The sequence below is a fragment of the Typopeltis vanoorti genome, chromosome 1 (assembly GCF_054136105.1).
Source record: "Typopeltis vanoorti isolate ZY-2024b chromosome 1, IOZ_Tvanoo_1.0, whole genome shotgun sequence".
Classification (NCBI taxonomy): Eukaryota; Metazoa; Arthropoda; class Arachnida; order Uropygi; family Thelyphonidae; genus Typopeltis; species Typopeltis vanoorti.
This window is the reverse complement of record NC_143549.1, coordinates 126,416,924-126,439,682: the sequence shown is the minus strand read 5'-3', so window position 1 is coordinate 126,439,682 and position 22,759 is coordinate 126,416,924. Positions and strand designations below refer to the sequence as shown.

Here is a 22,759-nt window from a genome sequence, read left to right as displayed (position 1 = left end):
ATATTTTGCTTCTTCAAACAAGAGTAAACGAACCACATTTTGGAAAGATCCTTCAACCTCCTGTCTTACACACACACACACACACACACACACACACACACACACACACAAATTTCTCTCTCTCTCTCTCTGTTCAAAGATTAATAAAAAATAGTCAGTGATAATGTGAAAAAGAGCAAAACTGCATTAGCATCAAAAGATTTGGAGAAAAAGTAAAAAAAGAAAGAAAGAAACGTATTTAGATATGCCTCGAAAATAAGTAATTCTATTTTTTCCCTAATCCCGCTAACATCGCAATATAAAATACTTAAAGACAGCCAGCGACATCTAGTAGTAATCATTTTCTGGTAAGCCTCTGAAACCTTTGACGTCATAAATGCTTCAAATCCTACTGTTTTGTCATTCAATACGAAAAGATATTCGAAGTCTGAATGGATCAGGTGGAGGGATATTCTAGAACGGGTGGAACGCAATACACATCACGCATGAGCACCAAAGCGAAATCTCTGTAGTAAGCTCTTGATCGATACCCGTGTACCTTTAGCCACATTCCGTTTCCTTGGCAATTTAATTGACCCATGGGGGGGGGAGACATGTATGTAGTAATAATCTGCTTTGTAGACTTTGTAGACATATTATCGAACGCTAAATCTCAGAGTATGTCCATCTCTCGTGATCCTCCATCAGCTACTACCCGAGACGTCAGTTCCATCTCATTACTAAGAAGGAAGTCTGTTTGCATACGCTGCTCATTTGCTTTCTCGCTATCCATAATAAATTCACTATAGTTTGAGAGGAAAGACAAATGACCATCTTAAGATGTGCAAAAAAAGCGTCATCACTATCAAAGAAGTTCGTCCATTCTCTCCTACGAGAACAGGTTTAGAATGACGCTTGACATGCGCCAATTACTGTCCTTTATGAAGGGTCCATAGAAGATTGTGACATCATTACTGAATCGCATCTTAAAATATCAGCAGTTGGTTATCAACGCGAACTTAAAATTAAATATAATCGACCAAAACTATTAATTTGAGGCGAATTCGAGTTGCGATGATGCAGACATCGATTAACCCAATCCTCCTCACTACTCCGTGGAAGGTAGTCGGCAGAAGACGGACAGTACGGGGTGGCTTGTTTTGTCGCACTCTCTTGTATTTGTGAATGTGATCGATAACAAGGTTGTTTTGATTCCGCTAATTCTGTCTCAATTGCGTTTGGTTGTATTTCCCATCAAGGAATCAATTCCTGCACAGTGATGTGTGACGTCTTCTTGTAATGTTATTACACCTTAAGTTATGCTGAAATGATGTGGTGGTGGTGGTGGTTAGGTATCCAATGAGACCTCATCCTTCGTTTTAGTGATTTTTTAACGATCAGATCATAATATGTTAATTAGATTTTTTTCTCCAAGTTACAAATATTCATGCGCACTTGGTATTAGTGCAAGATGATCTTCCTCTTTGGGCCATTTTCACTCTCCTTCCCCTCTACTTCGGCGAAGTGTGGTCCATCTGAAGCAACCAATCTTATCTTCAAAATTCACAATTGGGCTGTTAATGGTCCCGTATGGTATGTATCCCAGTCAACAGCTTTAAACCATCAGATTGGAGAAAACTCTACAGGAGTGAATTGCAGTCGACAGAGGACGAGATGTGTTGCCCGCTCCCCTCTCTCAGAAGAAAGGTCAAATCTCTAAACTCATCTCTCATCTAGATGCCACTAGGTGGGAGACGAGTTTCTTCACTTGTTGTAACACTACTCACTAGTTCACATACTAAAAACTTGAAGTGGCCAGAAGACATTTTGGGCTCGAGTGCAAAGGCCTGATTTTTCCTAATTTCGTCCGGTATGATAATAAATGGTACTTTCATTGATATCAGATATCATGGAAAAGCTAACATTTCTACTTTTCCAGGATGCAGCTACAAAATATTATTCTGCAGACCGGTCGCTAGATAGTATATTGGACCTGAATTACAGGACCGCTTGCGAATAATTGTGCGACCACTATTCTGCTAGATATGCCTGGAGGAACGAAGAAAATATCACAATGGTCACAATTTGCAAAGGAGTTGGGCGAAAGTTTCCATGTACAGTTTATTACGGAATTCATTACCGCATATTTCATTCTCATAACAATTCGAAACTCAATAACCATAAAAAAGTCAAACAAGGGAAAACAGGTTATATGATAAACAGGTTTTTGTGGATGGTTCGAATACCAGATAACCTCAAATTCCGGTTCTTCGTCACCGATGACCTCTTACAAGTATAATGTTGTTTGTCCACACAGATCATAAGGCTTCCGATTTCTGCAAGTTGGGTTACAATCATTGCTAACTTTACTTCATCAGTTCATTCAGCTCAGATGTTAAACGTGTTTTGAACAACATCACGTGCAGTGAAGCGTAAACCAATCGCATCCATCCAGTCAGACGAAGCTCTTCCGTCTATTTTTACTCGAATGTGAACTGTACAGCTTCTCAGAATAAATGACGCGCTTCTTCAACCTGCTCATCTATTACGCTCTGTAGAACAATGTCACCAAAGCACATTATCCAAGGTCATCGCATGTTTCCTGCGTATTTTTTCTAAATAAAAGCGAACAGAAGAAACGTGAAAATTGACGATACGAAACAGTTCTCTGCTTGTAATTGCTTTCCAAATGAAAATGCAAAATTGAACCTCGAAACACATGGCGCTACTCTATTGTCTCGTGTAATACCAACGTTTAATAGTGGAACGGAAGTGATGCAGCTGTATCGGTAGCTGTCGCCTTTTCACGGACTGAAAGACAATCACAAAGATAGGAAAAAAAAAAAAAAGTTAAGCTTTCAGAAATTGGTGCGACAGAAGGCTCTTTCAGCGTTCCCGACGACACGTGCTAAACTTCCTGGCATGTCAAAAGAAGACCCGAAAAAAGAGAGCTGAATCGATGTGGAAAGCGGAAGATGATTAAAGGACGTCGCTTATCTGAGCTAAAAATGGCGTCGTTTACTGCATTAGAAAGGGATAAATAGGAAAATAACGCAAAGAAAAAAAAATCGTTCCCTAACACTTTATATATATATATAAAATATATGGAGCGTGTTCCGAATAATTTCTTGAAATTTTAGCCTTGATATTGTAACACATTTCCTTAGGTCAAGCCTGGAATGCGTTTCTTCACATTTTAATAGACTTTGGATGTCTTGTAAAGAACAATCTACACGCTAGCAAATTGCACATAGCGATGTCTATCCAATAACGATAATGCATACAAATATCTTCATTACTGGGAATAAATCTTTTGCTTTATTTAAAATGATGACAACTCTTTTGCATTGTTGCGTGTGGTGACGTCAAGTTGCTATAACAACCTGACAGTTCAATAAGTAAGCAAAACAGTGTGGGATAATTGCCATTATTGTGTAAAACGGAATCGAGGAATTTAATGAATGATGATAAAAAAAACCACAACGTGAGTCGCGCACAGTTCGTTACATTGTTGTGTATGTTAAGGGAGGAGACCATCATTCGACACACGCATTTAGAATCACGCTCGTTTTCGTGTATTTTCTTAGAAACGCCAAACTTAGCGATGGAATCCATTAATCACTTTTTCTCCAGTTAATCGTTACAGAATTGAGTTTGTGCTAAGAAATTAAAAACAAACAAAAAAAGAACTATTAAAACTCAGTGTAGCGATCTTGTGTAAACATTAAAAATTTCGAATAGCAACAAACTAATGCGTGACACGTACGATGCATTTAAGAGATTGGGAAGGATTTTAAAGTGTCACAAAACTTATCGATCATCCTTAGATAAAATTTTCGATCATGCGAAGACTTATTACTTTAAAAATAGTCCATTAAATGTCAAAAAAGGGGACACGTATTAAGATAAAACTGCAGATAGTAAAAAGAAAAGTCAGACACAAAATGGCTTACGCGTTAAAGTCACTTTACATTAACTTAAGCCTAACCGCGGATATTTTGTAATGCAATTTAATGCAGCGATATCTTTTGGATTTGACCTTCTTCGAAGGTAGTCCGGAACCTTAAAAGCTACCATACAATAGGAAGGAAGCCGGAGATACTGTGATGCTGTAGCAGGAAACTAGGAAGTCTTCTCGTTCACGACCAGTCGTGAAGATTTTAAGTTCTGAACTATTCTAGTGCAGTTTTAAGTGGCGTGATGGGATGAGACACTCAAAGTGAGTGATACACTGCCGTTGAAGTCACTTGGGGGTACGGAGGGTGGTTAGGAAAGCGACCTCAGAAGTGGTGTTAAGGATCTTCCGCTTAAGTGGGTTGCCATCATATCTTCGTCTGGGCCATCTATCAACTCACGGAAGAGTCGAACGATGTCAGCTAGACGTCCGGAAAAATCTGCTTAACAGTTGACAATGATTGCCGCACAGCGTCTGAATTGTTGATGTGATGCGAGTTCCATTTCGTACACTTTCGTTCCTTCCGTTTAAATGCATCACGTGCTTCAAATAAAATGCTGGCAAAAGCTGCTTGCGTTGGAAAGTTGGAAAAGGGAAAAAAGATACAAAGAAATGGGGAAATAAAGCAAGACAGAAACAGAACGAAAGTGAATGGAAGATTGATGGATGCGTACATGAGTCGGTGATGGAGAAAATATTAAGAGGAGAGAAAAAATTCGATTCAGAGAGAGAGAGAGAGAGAGAGAGAGAGAGGGTTAAAAACGTTAAAGAGAAAAAAAAAATAAAACCTTGTTCTTAAATTTCTTTCAAATTTTCTCTATGCCGAAATAAGATTAATTTTTTTTTCTCTTCTGTCAGTTCCCATATATCTTCACTTTGACAGGACTGATTTTAGTGAAATTTAGCAACGGAAATCGATACTGACATTTGTTCACTTTTTTTCCAGTTTTGGTTTAAATTGAATCATTTTTAAGTGTCAGATTTTAGGGAAAGGCAACGTATACTAGAATAATAATTAAAAAAGGTTAATATTTCCTATATTTCGGTAATGTTACATTACCATCTTCAGGGATCACATGTGAACGCAGGCACCAACACTGAACAAATATAGCTGACGAAGACAACTGAAGTCGGTCCTAGAGAGTCCTAGTCCAAAAATTACCTACGTGGGTAATTTTTAGTACCTAAAATTATTCGAGAAATGACAATTTTTGTGAGTCAGATGAATTTTGTCGCATTGCACACATTAGTGTGCAGTGCGACAAAGATGTGTAAGATGCGAGATGTGTAATTTTATTGAAAAAATAAAATTACACATCTACTCCACAATTGTCAAGATGATGTTATTATGCATGAATATTATTATAAAAATCTTTTGCTTGTCTTGGCTTTAATTTCGATACGTTCCTTGCTGACTTCCCTTGAAATTCAAAAGTGGCACTGATCTCCTTCCAGGATATTCTCCGACTGATTTTTGGTCGAAACATTTCACGCACCCAACTGCGCATGCTTGAATCCAAGGCTAAGCACTGAGAAATTTCTGTTGCTGGTGTGTGAGCGATGAATTTCCAGAGAATGGAAGTACACGGAGTGTATTTAGTACGTTCACAAAGGGTGCTGACATTTCGTGTAATTTATGGCCTTGCTACTCCTGGAGAACGATGACACACAGGTACGTTATTGTGAAGGACTTGGTCAATCGTGATGGGAGCATTGTTCTTTGCTCGAGCGATGCCATGGTTGGACGCACAGTGCTATGGCAACAGGAAGGCACTCGATAAATAATGTTTCCCCAGAAATAAGGTCGTGGAGAGTAAGAAAAGACACAAAAGACAAGCTACAGTTTAAGGTGATACACATTCCTGGACACTTTTCATAATACGGGGGAAAGTCGATGATGGAGTGAGAGAGACACGCGCGCGGCGTATATTGATTGCTTGAGATAACCGACCAAGGAACTCTTCTTATAGTTATTAGGCTGACACCACCAGTCACTGTGTTTTTAAGTTTATTTACGAATTTATTAAAAAATTAATAAGTTTAACTTTCGAGTGCTCAAAAAGAATATGCAAAAGATTCTAAAACCTCTCGTGTGTGGAGGTTTTGATGTAAGAATAGATCAGCACATCCCACTCTCGATCACATCTTGCAAACGCATTACTGTGTTTCCTGTGGAAAAAAGAAGGAACACGGAAAAGCTGGTTGAGTGGCTAAGCATGCGTAGAATACTTCAATTCATTGCGTATTCAAGAAGTATTCTCAAAGCAATCATTTTAGAATTCAGGTTCTGACTGCTGCACTCTTTTAACATGTTTGAACGATGTTGGAGTGGTGTAAGTTCTTTGCACAACTGTTTTTTCAAAATACTCAATAAACTACCTTATAAGACGAGACAGATAAGATCGGCTGAGATTAGGTAGGATGGTTTTTCCCTTTATTTTAATTCCCTTATTGAATTAGACATAATAAAACTATGTTCGTTCATAAAATTTTTTTCTTGTTTCATATTAACGTATTAAAACTAACACATATAACTTCCCTTTCCATCTTAGACGGTACTGAATTCGCTTCACTTTTCCTTTGAATCTATTTTCTTATTTTCAAGCCATTGCGAACGATCTACACATTTTGGTCTTAATATAATTTGATTACATGCATCTGGATCAAAGTGCCATTTCTTATATTTCACTTTTAACTGATGGAAATATTTCATTAGGCTTCGGACTTAATCAAATTCTTGCCTCTCATAGCAGTCCCACTTTTAAAAGATCGATGGTTCTCTTGACAGCGTAATAACTGCAAAAATGTAACTCATACTTTGACCTCTCTGCATATTGCCAAGTCCCTTTTGCAAATGGCAAAAAGTACCATTTATCATCCTATAGCTATTGCCAGAAACCTTCCTACCTAGTTCTATTTTTAGTTGTATGCAGCTGCTTACCTACTGATACGAGAATGTATTGCAGTGTTTATTTCTCTACCATATTTATCTATTGTTGATTTTTCATTATTGTACATTCCAAATATAGTTTTATATGCATACATACTTTCAACAATGCATGACAAGCAATTGAAAAACAACAATATATACGAAATTCTTCTACAGTGTTTTAACAATGCGAGCTCAGTTAATGAATCAACAATCAACTGAAATTTTGCTCTCAACAACAATAACTAAATACTGCTGTTGCGAATAGATGAACAAACAGTATAGGAAGAAGTGCAGCAATAAAATATTTTGCAACTTCAATTAGTACGCTTAAAAAGCTAACAACGACTAATCATTGTTGGATTGACATTTTCAGACAAAACCTAAGAAGAGAAGAAGGAGTGTTTGCAGATATTATCTAAGCGAACAGTGCTCTCTCTATATAACCTCGTAGTTTGTCTTGGCTGGCTATCTAAGGATGCTTTGTATCCGAGGTTATGCAAACACGTTGATTGATTTCCCGTTCGGTGCATGCTGGTAGGCTATTTTTAGCACTCGTGTTTGCAAACCGCATCGTCTTATTGACAACGCGTGCAATTGCTTAACTTACCTGCAACATTAGCCGACACACACACACACACACACACACACACACACACACACACACACACACACACACACACACACACACACACACACACACACACACACACACACACACACACACACACACACACGAGCTCCGTAGCGAAGATATTTATGATTCAGCTCTTGCCGCCTTCGACCGCTATTCATCTATATTTTAGTAAACTGCAGCTACGTATCTTTGCAAACGTGTGAAGTGGAAGACGAAGGTGGTTCATTATTTCTAAAGACGTAAATGTTCCGCATCAATGGATGCAGAAGCAATAATTTGAAGTTTCCTAAACCGGCCTCTCTGTTTATGGTGTTGAGCTCTGTAGTATCTCGCTATTCAATAGAAACCCGTTTTTGCCAACGTTTCATTGGACTTCAACTCACGTTCTGTGGAATGTCTCTCCAATGTGTTTTTCTTCTTCTTCTTCTTCTGAAGGCACAACTTTACCAGTCCGGTTCGTTAGATATTTTTCAAAAAAAAAAAAAAAAAAAAAAAAAAAAAAAAAAACATAAATGGCGTATAAGCATTCGCTCACATGTATGCAAAAGTCCAAATATTTACTTTGATGTTAATGCAATCATTTCATCCCCTGTTTTTCACATTTTAAATTGATGACAGCAGGCCTGTTTTTTTTCCCTCTCATTTCATAGAGGTCTTAGTTTCTAAATTTAGAAAAGTTTTGCCGGTATACTTCGGAATATTTTTTCTTGTTCCAAACTCATTCCAATTTTAATGTTACTTATAAAGCACTTAAATCCAACGTTTTGAGTATGTTCGCCTTCGTTACAAAGCTTGTCATCCTGAGGACTTGTGAATGGCCAAGCTGAAATATCTTTTCCTAGTTATTTATTCGTATGGGGGTCCCCCCGTACCTCATCCATCTCCCTTAGGACTGGTTGAGCCCTCCTAATGAGGGATTAAATATGAATTTATGACTTTAAATCTCTGTGTGTGCACAGGCCAGTTTGCCTGTTTTGAGGGATAAAAAATCCCAGAGTTTCCGGGTGAAAAATGTCCTCTTCCCCGTTAGAAGCTCTGTATGAAACCGGCTAACTCATCTTTAGTTGAAGGAGACCAGATAAAGATTCCTCACGTCTTGAACGAGAATCGAACCTAGGTCTTTCTGACCAAAGGGCTTTTTCTATACCGACTGAGCTATAGAGGATCTATCTTTTCCTCTAAGAAAGCGCCTCCGTAGCGCAATTGGAAGAACGACGGTACATTGCGCCCTTCGATTGGAATAGGCCCAAGTTCGATTCTCGTCGCGACGGGAGGAATCTTTATCTGGTCGATTTCAATCGAAGGTGAGTTAGCCGATCTCATACGGAGGTAGCAGGGTTTTTTCTCCTGGAAACTCAGGTTTTTCATCCCGCATACATACAAATCGGCCCTTCAGAACACACGCAATTTACAGACAAAAATTACTAGTTGTGGTGGTGTTGGAGGTGGGCGGCAGATGGCGTTGATAGAGATGATTCGTAGTAGAGGTTAGGTGCAGAGACAGTTGTAGATGTCCTCCCACGATGAGTCTTCGGACTCCTTGGAGGTATCAGGAATAATAATAATAATAATAATAATAATAAAGTAGTACAGTATTTTATCTTTTCGATTCTGTATCTTCACTGATCAATAGTAGTAATAAAATACATTGATAAGGTTTACAGTCGATTTGTACTCGGTAGATACGCTTATGATAACAGGAGTAATTATTAGTGTCGAATTTACTTTCACTGTGTAAGCAAATGTACATCTGTAAGCCTTGAGTTTAAATTATTTTCTCCTTCCCCGTTTGCTTTCCTCAAATTAGAGTGGAAATTCGTCATTTTTTGTGTTTTTCACGAATTTCATAATTCCCCGTAATTGTTCAATTTATTCATTTCCTTATCAAGTAGTACCAAAGTAAGTGGAATTAAGACATCTAAGTGCTTTCACAGTGCGCCATTTACGTTCTTAGTAAAATGCAGTTCATCTGGGAGGAAAGAAAACAAAAATCTACTGGGCGGAATGAATCCGACTAAACTGAAACGCGAGTGAATTTAGAACGCACCCTTGTTTCAATAAATTCCGACCAACATCTCCACACTCTGTTCAACGTCACCATTCTCGGAGCTTTTAGCATTTGATTACACCATCACTCCTTTCTCTAATTCTTCTAATGGCTTGGCAATGGCACTGAGCATGCGCCCTACTCGAATGCTTAATGAAACCACGCGCAGGGTAAAAGGGAGGATGTCATTTGCATCAAAGAACAAAAAGACAGCTGTACGTATAAAGGAGAGATTTAATTGCGTGTAATGACAGATTTTGGAACTGACTTTTCCTTAAGGACTTTTAACAAGTCTCAAAGATGCCGTTATGGGGTGAAAAGACAGTTATGGTTGCCATTTTGTTTTCCTATAATAGAAACGTAATCTTAATGGAGAAATGACATGGAAACTGACTCACTAAGGCGAACATAAAGGAAAAACAATTTGATAGAAGCCAAGAAAAACTTTTGAGGTAAAAAATAGGGGAAAGATGAAAGAAATTAAAGAGAAAATTCTCATTGTTTCTTCCTAATCCCAGCTCAGCTTTGTCATCATTATCTTTTATAAATGTATTCAATTTTTATCTCCTTCGATTTATTTGCCAATAAATTTGTTCATCTTTAGGGACATATCTCTCACTCATTATTGTTACCATGTTAATAAAGTACATTCTCCCAATCTTATTTTAGATTGCGCAAAGTCACTCACAAGACAGGATCTGTAACCCTCTTGGAGAATTCGTGTGACTAGACAAAAGATTAATTAGGACCTCACGAAACCGAAGCTCGTTTCAAAAGTATGCGATAACAACGGAAAGTGCTTTGAAAGCACAAGACAGACATTGTTTTGGGGGAGAATTGCTGATGGCAGGGAAAGCTAAGGTTGCTGCTATCTTAACAGAAAAATCGATCACCATCCCCTCCCTCGCTTCTTGCAATTCACTTCCGGATAACAAAGCGAAACACAGTTTGTCTGATCACGTGTACAGATTATGAAACATAGACTCAGCAACAAAGTGAAGAGGAGAGAAAAAAAAATAAGCTGGAGTTGCGGAATACGAACTATGAAGCGAGCTGACATTTTTTTTGTCTGTTTGTTATCCTTAAATTTTTTTTTATATGATTAACCCATCCTAGATTTGTCAATATTTGTGATAATTGTGGTTAAGATTGAATTTCCTAAAGTAAAACATAATTGATTCTGTCCGTCCATAACTAAGAGTTGCTAATGTTTTTGATCTGGAGATTTTTCCGGAAGCAAGAGTCGAATATTTAAGGATGAACACAGTCTTCCAGATATTCTTTCTTCTCCGCAACGTATACATATGAACGTATAGATAAAGAAAGATATCGATTTACTAGTACATCAAGTGACTAGTAGAATCTCGATTCTCTGTGTATAGTTCTACTGTCTCCTAATTTATTTTCCTTTACCTGCTACCAGCAGGGATAATAACATAATAACCTAAAGAGAGAGAGGGATAAAGGTTACACAGTGAATCACACAGCTGGGGGAGGGGAGTTAGGGGGAGACTAGTAGCTTCAGCGATTAAAATCAGAATATGTTATCTCACAGCACGACGCCATGCTAGTAGCCTTTTAGCATTACTGAATGAGTCACTGGTCAGCTGCAACAATACGCCCGTATCAGGATGTGAAGTGTTGCCTAGCAACCGACTGATTCATAGAATTTAACTGTTTGGAAGGTAATTTTTTCTCCCCATTTTTCTATATAATTAGGCTCACATAATTTTCTTTTACATGTGAGCCAGGTAAACGGATCGCGTGATTGTAAAGGCGAAAACATATCCCAGTTAGTGATTTGCTCGGTGAAAAATCGATGAAAGGAAGTCTCAGAATAGCAACGAATCAAGTAACATAAGTTGAGTGAAAAACAAAAATCGAAAAAAAAAAAAAAGCTGTTATTTAATGAAGCGTGGTGACAGTGTGAAGACAGCACTGCGTGGAGAGAGAGAGAGAGAGATAAACTCTGAACTCTGGTAATAATGACTGCGTAAGCTAGATAAATGTATCTGGGGAAAAAAAGAAAGCATACTATTACAGTTGTGATGTTCGTTATCCCATTAATCAATATACAGTTCACTTATAAAACGAAGTGCTTATTACAATATACTCCTATCTTATTATCCTTAAGATCATATGCTAAAACATATTAATGAATATAATTCATTTGGTCCAGTTAATCACACCCTGAAACTGAAATATTTTAGCAGCAGTCACTTTGCGATATTTTCAATTGCATCACTAACACGAGGTCACAGGAAGTGGAGAGAAAGATTGGTATAACCTCTCTCTCTCTCTCTCTCTCTCTCTCTCTCTCTCTCTCTCTCTCTCTCTCTCACACACACACACACACACACACACACACACAGACACACACACACACGTCACTCCATTATTAATATTTTATGAGAAGTCGTTAAACCTTCCACCCCCATAAACACACTAATTATGGATCAGGTAAGTGCATTACCAAATTGACAGCTGACGTCATGGTAAGCAATTTTTTTTTTTTTTTTTTGAACAAACCGTAGACTACGCTGGATATACAAGAATTAGTGGCAGAGAATACGTACAAGGAAACAGCGTTCTGAATTTGTGTGTGGATATATTAGTTTCATTATAAATTAATAAGGTTTACTTTATGTGTATATACACCATTAATTGAATGAAGCAATTAGGAGTGATTTGCTGTTAAGGATTTTGTTTGTATTCCAATATCGATGCTGTATAACCCTAGCATTCGTGCATTGAATTCAATAATAATATTACTACTAATGTAACATGAATGTTTGTGTATAGCGGCTGTCATTTTCTTGCAATCCCTCTTGTGTTCCTAAATAATTTAAGCAATTTCCATGATCGCTACAAAACGAAAAGCTGACACCCACAAATAAACAAATTTTAATAACGAAATCACACAAACAGTCGTTATGTACACTGTGATGAGGAAAGTAAGATAAATGTGCCTTCTTCAGAAGCAGAATGATGGCAAGGAGTTACTTTGGTCGCCGGGAGGCTTCATTATATTTAATGTGAATCTATTTTGCATAACTTTCCCTCTAAAAGTGAAGATGCATCTCTTTTTGAATATTAAAGAGTGTTTTCTATTATCTCTCTCATAACCTAGCTGTTTACTTGATTCTGATTACTTTTTTCTTTTAATAAGAATTTTAATAATACGAGAATAACAAACAAATGAAATTTCTCCTATTTCATCAATCTTAAACAAACTGAATGCACATTTTCTTTATCAGCTCTCTCTCTCTCTCTCTCTCTCGTTCCTCTTGTGAACCACGCTGCCCTCGTATAATGTAATGCATTGAGCCGACAGGCCTCTTTGATGAAATCAGAGGTGATTATACTAGGAATGTAAAACATAAGAAAAGAAAAAAGTCTGGACTAAATGAATATGCACCATAATCTTCTCTTAGCTATAAGCAGCAATCAACAGCTATGCGACACTATTTTGATAACTGTTATGGAAACCTTTTTACGAAATCAACTTTTGTTTTGTTGGAAGCAAGAAATGAAGAATTGAAAACGTATGAGTTTGAAAAGTATAATCATCATTGCAATGCACTAGTTAAAGGTTGGCCACGATAACAGCACATACGACCGTTTTGTATTTTTAAATAATAAACTTTTCGATTAAATTAGGAGTAACGATGAACACTTTGTACAGAAGTATTCCGTTGCTTTTTTTTGAAGTCTGTTTCTTTAGATTTTTTATCATTTACTTTTTTAAACTTTTATTCGTATTTTATCTCAACATTTTAATCGCATTTTAAAACTAGTTCAGTTGAAATGGTTGTTTTTTCAGCAAATTTCATTTATGAATAGTTCAGACTCCTCGTAAGCAATATTGTCTGTTGCTGTCTGTTGGTTAATGAATTTACTTGTTTCTACTGCATCTAGAGGAAGCTTCCATAGCTTAGTCGGTATCTACGATGCCTTTTGGTCGGAAAGGCTTGAGTTTTGAACAGTGCCTAAAAAAGCGAAGAACCTTTATTTTAAGTTGAAGGTAATGCTTGCTTCTAACGTAAGGAGATGTTAATTTTCGTTTCACAAAAGACAAATCGTCGAAAGAACGCATAAGCAATTAAACAGACATAATACACTGACCATAATTGTAAACAACTAACGAATTTTAATTTGTTCTTATATTAATAAAAATAAACTTCATCAGTCATGTAAGTGAAATCCTTCTTTCTGTAAATGATGATGAATCAATTTCAGTGTGGTTTTTTACAGTTTACAATATCGACTTTGGATAAGACATTCATTTGAGTCACTCTCGGGATATTTACGATTCTTTTAATTATCATGAAAATATGAAATCATTTTTAATTTTAGATGATGTTTTGGAAATAACCAATGTCCCTTTAGTCATTCAATCAACCATGACTTGTCCCCTTATGTGTGTAATTAAAGTCCGTTACAACGGGACAACAACCCGATCTGTACGAGGTATGAGAATCTGCTCCAGACGTGCTGGTGCAAGTAACCCGAAAATTGTCACCCCAGAATAGGCCATAAATTTTACAAGTAGGCCAGTGGAGTCTTAATGGCCATGGACTTGTTTATGCGAGAAGTACACAGAGGGTTTCGAGAATTATGCAGTCTAACATATATGTCATAGTAAGTCATATGACAAAACAATACGATGGTGATCTACAAACGAAGCATGTCGGAATGCATTTCACATCGACCGCTGTATGAGATCAGATTTAGCAGCAGAATTCCACTCTCTTAACTAAAAAACAAGACGTATCGACAAGAAAGACTGCAGGCATAGAAGTATTGACATTTAAGGATGGAGAAAAGGTGATGGGGCTCAATGAATTCCTGTTCCACGTTACTCCTTCTTCTTCTTCTCTTCCGCTCATGGCTGGTTGAGTTCCTCAAAGACGAAGTTTTGCCATTTCTTTCTGTCTGCCGTCTTTTTATGAAGTTCTATTATAGAGTTTAAGTGGGTGCTTTCTTTAATGTTGCCATCCATTTCTTTCTTGGTCTTCCTCTGCTGGGCTATCATTCAATTCTAACATTTAATAATATGTTCCAGGTTTAGCACGTTAATATGCGCCATCAGTATTAATCGTCGGACTCACAGTTCAAGGTAAAAATCGTCAAGGCCGCTAGCGATAGTGTGGTGAGTGTTTCTTAATATACGTTAGCTGTGGAACAGTATCTGAATGTCGAGGTCTACTTGAAGATTTCTGTCTAATAGGCGAATTCTTTCGATTCTGGAGTTACTCACGTGATAATTGAATCAGAATGTTACAGAAGGTGAAGTAATCCATCCTAGCCGAGTTGTTCTGAGATAAGATGGAATGAGGGACAATCCTAAGCAGCTGATGCTTCAACATCCAGGTCATCTGCACGAAATGTTTTTTTTTTTTAATGCCATTAAGTCCATACTCTTATGGATTGAGGCTGAGCTGGCCCCAACATTTTGATCTACCATCATTTTGTTCATCAAGAAATATCCATAATCGAATTACAAGAATTTCCAGTGTGATAAAACAACAAAAAATAATCCACTATTAAACTAAAAAAATCTGTTACCCACTAATAAATAACTTATAACTTATGGGAGTTGTTTTCGTTATTATCTTATCATTGACTGGTGATCTGCTTTAATTTGTCCTATCTGAGAATTAGCGATAAATTGGTGATAATCAAAGGTGGGGCTGTCATCCTGGAAGCCGCCGTCATTTTCATACAAATGCAACATTACTAGAGGGAATTGATTAGCATGATGTTTCGATACCTGTGGCGTTTCTTTTCCTTTTTTGTCTTATAGTTCGATCCGCGATAGAATATGTACTATCAACTACTCTCCTTCTTCAAAAGCTTCTATATTACCACAATGTAGACGATCTTTTCGTCCTGTGGTGTTCTCTAAATTTCAGCTTTAATATGAGTGCAAGAACTTACAATATCACGTGATTATTCACCAATCTACCATAGCATAGTTCATAGCGTGTGACAAGAATTACGGTGCTATTGTTGTCTTGTGAATTTCCGGGATGAAAGACTACAATTATGACTTAGGTATCTGAATTACGAGACCAGTGCATTATGCTAATATACTATGTGACCAATCCAACGGGCGCTGTTTTTTGTAGATAAAGAAAAAAACACGGCACGTTCCTGGAGGATAGGATTGGGGGATTGTTCCGAATTACAGCCAAAGTAACTAAGTCTATAAGATCAGTGGATTACGTTTGTTAACTGCGCGGTTCTTGTGGTAGATTTTCCTCTCGAGCTTCTTCTTCTTCGGGGGAAAGGATTTCTTCCAGGGGTGGGGGGAAGAAATCCTTTCTCCACCGTATGAGATCGGATAACCGACGTTTATCTGAAAAAGCAGGATTTGAACTGAAGTATTTTTGGCCAAAGGACATTGTCCTTAACGGATGCTCTCTTCATGGGAGGAAACACCCTTCCTCCTCGCCTTCAGTAAACTGAAGTCGAATTAGGCGATCTTCTCCGAGAACCTTATTACTTGTGCTATCACCGTCGAAAAGAGTAATTTTTGAATGCATCAAGCTTATAAAAAAAGAGGTCCATTCTGGTCCGTTTGCCGTTTCTAAACCATTAAACACGAGAACTAAACTATTATAACCATTCTTATTACAGACGAAATGCTAGTTTAATTCTTTGATAAGACGTGAGTTTGTTGCATTTCCTAATTACCGGAGGACGAATTGCAATGTTTATTATATGCAGTCGTAAACTCCTAACTGGTTAACTGCGATATAATTCAAATCCGACTGTTTTTCTAGGGCACTTTTAATGATACCATAAAACATGCGACCATAAATCTGCGCATGTTCCCAGAATTCGGCATGATTAAAAAAGGACGAGAAAGTACTAATAAAGTTGCACGGCAAAGTTATTAATGTACCGTAGGTGGGTGAACAACCTCTCATGTTAGGCATTCCTTAAAAGCGCCATGTCTACTTTGAATAATTTTAGAAATTTAGAGAAGACTCATTCATATGATTAGGCAGCGCTTAAGATATCCGCTGCAAATGTAAATGTAAAGAGCATATTCATCTCTCTCTTGGTGATGTCTATAGCGGGTTCTCGACACTAAACGACGGCGTTTTCGATTACCACATTCTTTCGACTGTTGTTAAGTGAAAATTTTAGAATAATGTAGTTAAAATCATTTGCTTCTTGTGCTCGAACTAAAATCCAGAAAATCCAGATAGAATGAAAGAGAGAGAGAGAGAGAGAGAGAGAGAGAGAGAGAGAGAGAGAGAGAGAGAGAGAGAGGCAATCACATGCTATTTAATTGCAGAGTATTACAAGCTATTTCTCTCTTTGTCTGCACGTGTGTGTTTTCTGGGCATCTTGCCAAACGGACGCGTGACGGTTAACATCATTTGTGTTGTAAAATTTCAATTTGCTGTGTTCTTTCTCCAGACGGACAACGAAGGTAATCATCCGAAGTTATTTTTGTGTGGGTGTTGTCGACGGAGAATGATTTTTCACACTGAACGTTTTATTTCACAATTCAGAAATGTGCTGTAAGGTGAATATAAACGTTGGAAATATATTTGGTACGATTTGGTGTCTCCAGTTAGATAGCGTATGACCATCTAAATTTCTCCCTTGAGGATGCAAGAGGAACATCGTCGAACCGAGTACTTAACGTGTGATTATTAATAAGGAGATAGAGAATATGGAGACGACACTCTCTCCGTTATTTGAAGATCATTATTTTTGATTTTCATGAATTCTATATAAACTTGTCAGTACTAATTCAATTGTACCATCTTTAAATGAGATATGTTTTATCTCCCATCAGCTAACTTTTAGCATGTACAGTCTGTAGCAACCATATATTAAAAAATCAATTTTTATGCATGATGTATCACTTAGTTACAAGTAAAGTGTCTAGATGGCACCACTAACATGTGCAGACATCCAAAAAAAAAAAAAAAAAAACAGAGACAGAACTAGATTATAAAGTTATTGTAAAGGTCACTGGTTCCATTGACGTCTTATATATAGAACTAGAGTGGTAATCAATGCAAGTGCTTTGCTCGAGGCTGCCCGGTGTTTGACGTCATACTTACCGTGATATTTTTGTAACGGATCTTGTTGGCGAGCGAACGTGGACAGTCAAAGCGTGAACAGATGGAGGGATGGTTCAGGGAAGCGAGCCTACGTTATGAAGACAGAATAGAGCAAGTTTCAGAAGTTATTTGAAAGAGTGGCAAGTCTTTCATTAATTCAACAGAATTCTTTCTAGGTTTACAAGCTGGCAAGGACTCTCGGTGTGAATTAATGAAGTCATGTTTCCAGTTTCTTCCCACCCCCCACCCATCTCTCCTACATACAAACGCCATAAAGACCTTAAAAGTTATCTATTTTCATTTCTTGAGAAATCCATTGACAATTTATCAACTAGAGATGATAATTAAGTGCCTTCAAGAGATTAATTAGCAACAGATTGAACTTCACTTACCTTATGAGTGTCTTCACTGCCAGAGTACGTTAAATAAATAGGGGGCGATCCCGCTAGAGATGTTTGCGTTGTTATTGGAAACGCGCTTGTAGGAGCAAAAAAATTCACTGTAATAAATAACAAAGTGAAGATGACTTAAAACTACTTTACTCATGAAAAGATGTTAATTTTAAGTGAACATAATGAATCATTTTTATAAGATCCTCTGAGATTTACCTCACTGTCTCTTGAGATATTGCATGCACTGACTGTTCGCTATTGACAGACACTTTTAAAAGTGGCTTCAAGAACCAAGGAGTTTTTGAAAGTTATGAAACATATGCACTTGTCTGCTTATTCTCAGACAACACGAAGAGAGTAGAGTGTTTCAGTTGCATTGAGCACTTTCTCTGTAGCTTTATTTTGGCACTTTTTACTCGACAGTCGGCTAGAACGTATTTTATCAACACTGCTACAGCAGCGGGAGCTTGTCAGCGCCAGTATAAGCATTAATAGCTTACAAGAATGTTCCATCTAGGCCTATTGATGCGAGTTCTCTCATTTATCACGCATGTTTGAAGTACTGTGTCCGGCTATTGATAATCGATACTGTGTGAGACATCACTAATTCTATTTTCTCTCTTACATTTTCTGTAAATAATTCTTAGGAATTCTAAGCGATATCTCTTTAAGTTCAATGTTTCCTGACGTTTTTTTTTTTTTTTTTTTTTTTTTTGGCCAACATTATCATCGTATTTCGATCTATTGCCATCCTTAAACCAAGTCTGTAAATAGAAAAATGTCTCGAGGCACAGGGAGGGGTTGAAATATATCACCGCACTGGTGCAAAGACATCCTTTCCCTTGCCAAGTTACCAAGCTTGCCTCAAGCAGTAAGATTTTTCTAATTTAAAATCATAATTTGATTTAAATCAAATACTTTGAAGAAATTATTTTAAAACAGATTCAGAAGAATGTAGAATATTCTTTCATGAAAACATTTCAATAATCATGAACTGAGAATTTATTAAGAAAATATGATAATCATACAATTATTGTGATATTCAAGTGCAATACATTTATGGATTTTAAATCCAAGCAATTTAAAGTACATGAATTTTAAAACTAATACTACATACAGAGACATATTAGTAAGTTACGTAAGTGTTTCTTTTATGGAAAATTCTATAAATTAAATCACACGAATACAGTCTTAAGTAAAAATAAATCAATTTTAAACACATTCTGCACCTTAATACTTTTAATGTTCAAAGTATTTTATTTTTTCGAAAATATTACGAAAACAAAAACTTTTTTCCCCCCAAGCAGAAGTTATTTTTTAACCTTCTGATTGTAAGATTAATTAGCACTAAGAAATTAATTGTAAGAAATGAATATTCATTTTAAAATTTAACCAAAATATTTCCCCGCACTTCATCAAAATTCAATTCATGACTAAATAACATTAACAGATTTTTCACAATGATCAGCTGCATTCGTTGTTCGTGTGATGTCACTAGCATCGGATTTGAACAAAATGATTATGGTAGTGTTAGGTATTGTAATGAGTCGCTACATGTCATTATTATTTTTGTATTTAGATAACAAATAAATTAAATAAATTAATATTATTAATTAAAATAAATATGGAAATCAATACTTTATTTATTTTTAATAAAAATGAAAGAACTGGATGCAGATGGTAATAGTAAATCGCAAAATTTAAATTTCCTCTATTTGCAAAAAAGTATCGCATAATTTCCTACCCTTGTCCCTGAATTATTATCATATCGATGCTTACAGTGATCTTCAATTTTTTATCAGTTGTTTTGGTAACCTTATAAATAGTCTGACCTTTTATTTAACAGTGAAACTAAATAAATATTCTTCGAATTTTCTTCTACTCATCTAGTACGGTATAAACACAGTAGAGAGAAGATGGCAAGGTACTGATATGGACACCCTAATAAAAATAGGTTTTCCGTCTTCTTACTCTGGTAACCATGGAAACAGACATCACTATGAGAGAGAGATACGATGTATTAGAATAATTTCCACAGCCTGTATTGAAGTTTGGCACTTTGAAGTCAGGTGAAAGTGGCTCATTTATTTCATCTCTACCAGAGATAGTAAGATAGTAGTAGTCATTGCCAAGGAATGGAGTCTCGCAGAGAAATCCCACATGCCCATCGCCAATGCAACTGATGGAAAGATACTGTGAACATGGCAATGCCTAATGCACAACGCCTCTCAGTTGACAATCAATTGCCATTGAGATTATTCCAAGAAGGTAGCAAATTATTCAGTATCTTCGTATAAATGCATTATCTTTTCTTAGGAAGAACGACTTTAAGAAAGGTTCAAAGAGTGGAAGTAACAGTCACTCTTCTTCTTCTCTGAATTCATTGGTGCCTTATTTGAGAAGAGGCAATAAGGTCTCAAAGGACTCGAATGGAAATCGGGAAGCAGATGAAACGAACAGCGAAAGGGTTTTGAAGAACTGCGTGAAAATTTAAAAGAAGTTCATGACTGATAAAGAAAAACTTCTTGGAAAGATGTTAGAAATGGAATCTGTTTGTAAAATTAGGGAGTCTCTGGAGTGAAAGGAAATCAAATATGCAGCTCAATTTTGCACGTACAAGAAAGCACATGTACTGGAGGGAGCATGGTTTAAACAATCTGACAACAGCATTCATGTTCTCTGGCTACAAGAATTAAAGTGTGATTTAATCGGAAGGGTTAGAATAGATCATCCTATGGAGATAAATGCACTGATGAGGCAAAATATTATGACCTCCTTGAGCAGAGATAACCGTTAGCACCCGTCGTAGCACTGAACCCCCAGTAGATTACAGAGGGTATTCTGAGACAGTATGGACCAACTAGGCAGAATAACAGGAGGCCAGTGACGCAGTGACATCGACCGGTGGATACTCCTTTCCACACGATCCCACAGATGTTAGATGAGATTCAAATCAGGAGAAGTACACGGCGAGAGAGGCACACGGAAGGCATGGTATGATCTTTGAACCGTGTTTCCAAAATGTGAGCCCTTTGACATGGGACATTGTCTTTGTAGAATAGTCCAGATCCATAAGGTATCATTGTAACCATGTCGGGAAATATTTGATGGAAACAATCTCCAGATGACAATTAGGGATCAAGGTGTGTTCAGTGAGATGAGAAGACTTAGTGATGTTTATGAGAGAAATCCGCATACCAGAGTAACGCCACCATCTTTGCTCTGTTTTCGACCAACCGTTGTCCGAGTGGCTGGAAACAGGCTGATAAAGTCATGTTTTAGCTCTTGAGTGTATACGTAATAATATTCACAATATTCGGTCTTTCTTTGATTTTGTTCTTTCTCACACACGTTTCCTTAACTGCGGCATCTACACGTTTGCAATTTTCTTCCATATTCTGTTTCTTATGAAAACAGAACGAAAATATATTAACCGAAGTTTGAAGACTTTTAGTTCGTCGTCGAGATATTGTTTAGTATAAAACTAATTACTTGCCCATTCGTGTGTGTGTGTGTGTTGAGGAAGACATATAGGAATCCTTAATTCGTATTAACTAATAATCATTTTCTAATTAAAGCAAAAGCTTAAAAAAAATACTTACCCACGTAATAGGAAACTGTCTTATTTTCTTTACCCGTAGAAAATTTATTGTCCTTTTCTATGGCAAAATTTGTTGGTGCAAATACTGTTACTGACCAAAACTGGAAGATTTTTATTAGTACTTCATCGTTCTTAATCTTCTCATGAAACTGAAACAGAAAAAGACGAATGTTAAAATGAGGATTAACAAGCAAGAAAATGAGTAGAATTGTAATCCTAAACATCGTTTCACCTTACCGTGTTGCAATGTCATTCACTATAACGAATAATTATAATTGATAATTATCAACTGCGCATCGAGAGACGTTTTAAATTTCACACAGTAAATGCACAGACATTTTGATCTTAGAAGATTCATTGGTTCCGTCCGCACAAAAATTATCCTCTATATCTTGCTGGATGGATATTATGTTTAGCTTTAATATTTGGGATCTTTTACAATGGATCCATCAAAGCACATTGTTTTTATATTCAATTATTCTCATTTTCAAGAAATGGAAAACTCAGACAGGCATGAATGAAAACTCAAATCCGCTTGCATCGCATCATGAAGACTTCATGAGTCTTCTGATGTGATTCAAGCGGAATCACACTAGAAGACTCGTGTTTCTCTCACAAAAATAAACCCTACCTCGAACATAGCTAATGGTGGTTACACATACTGTTAAAGTCGGATGCATCAAATTGAGTAATTCGTGAGTTGATGCCATGGTCACCCTTGATGGACTTAAATCTTCTAGTGAAAGGTTGATAATAGGATCGATTTCGATTGGGTTGTTTTGAATTATGACAGAAGCAACTAAGACGCTATGGTTAACGTTGATTGCATGTGTCGTGTTGGCCAGTTTGTATGTTTTGCGGGTATAAAAATCTCTTTTCCGGAAGACAAAACTCTGCCACCTGTGTATTAGACATTACAACTACTACGAATAATAAACCATATTTTTTTTTGTTATTTTTAATATTTTTCTGTTTTATTTTTCCTTTACAGTTATAAAATATTTATATTTCCTCCACATTGGAATTTGATATTCATATTTCCGATCAAAAATTATGTTTTTAGACGCGTTTTCTCACAAAACAACAATTTTTTAGACACAAGGATTACCAGAAATTTTAGAACTCAGTC

At 36.8% G+C, this 22,759-nt stretch overlaps 1 protein-coding gene across 1 annotated transcript in view; it reads right to left on the bottom strand.

Moving 5' to 3' along the window:
* LOC150110404 (fasciclin-1-like) overlaps positions 1-22,759 on the bottom strand; it is a 267,702-nt gene that overhangs the window by 42,132 nt on the left and 202,811 nt on the right. The window contains exons 2-3 of the mRNA XM_090399191.1: positions 21,632-21,779; positions 18,030-18,136 (exon numbers count right to left, since the gene is read on the bottom strand). Coding sequence (XP_090255317.1) covers positions 18,030-18,136; positions 21,632-21,779 — 255 coding nt within the window. The remainder of the gene's footprint in view (positions 1-18,029; positions 18,137-21,631; positions 21,780-22,759) is intronic.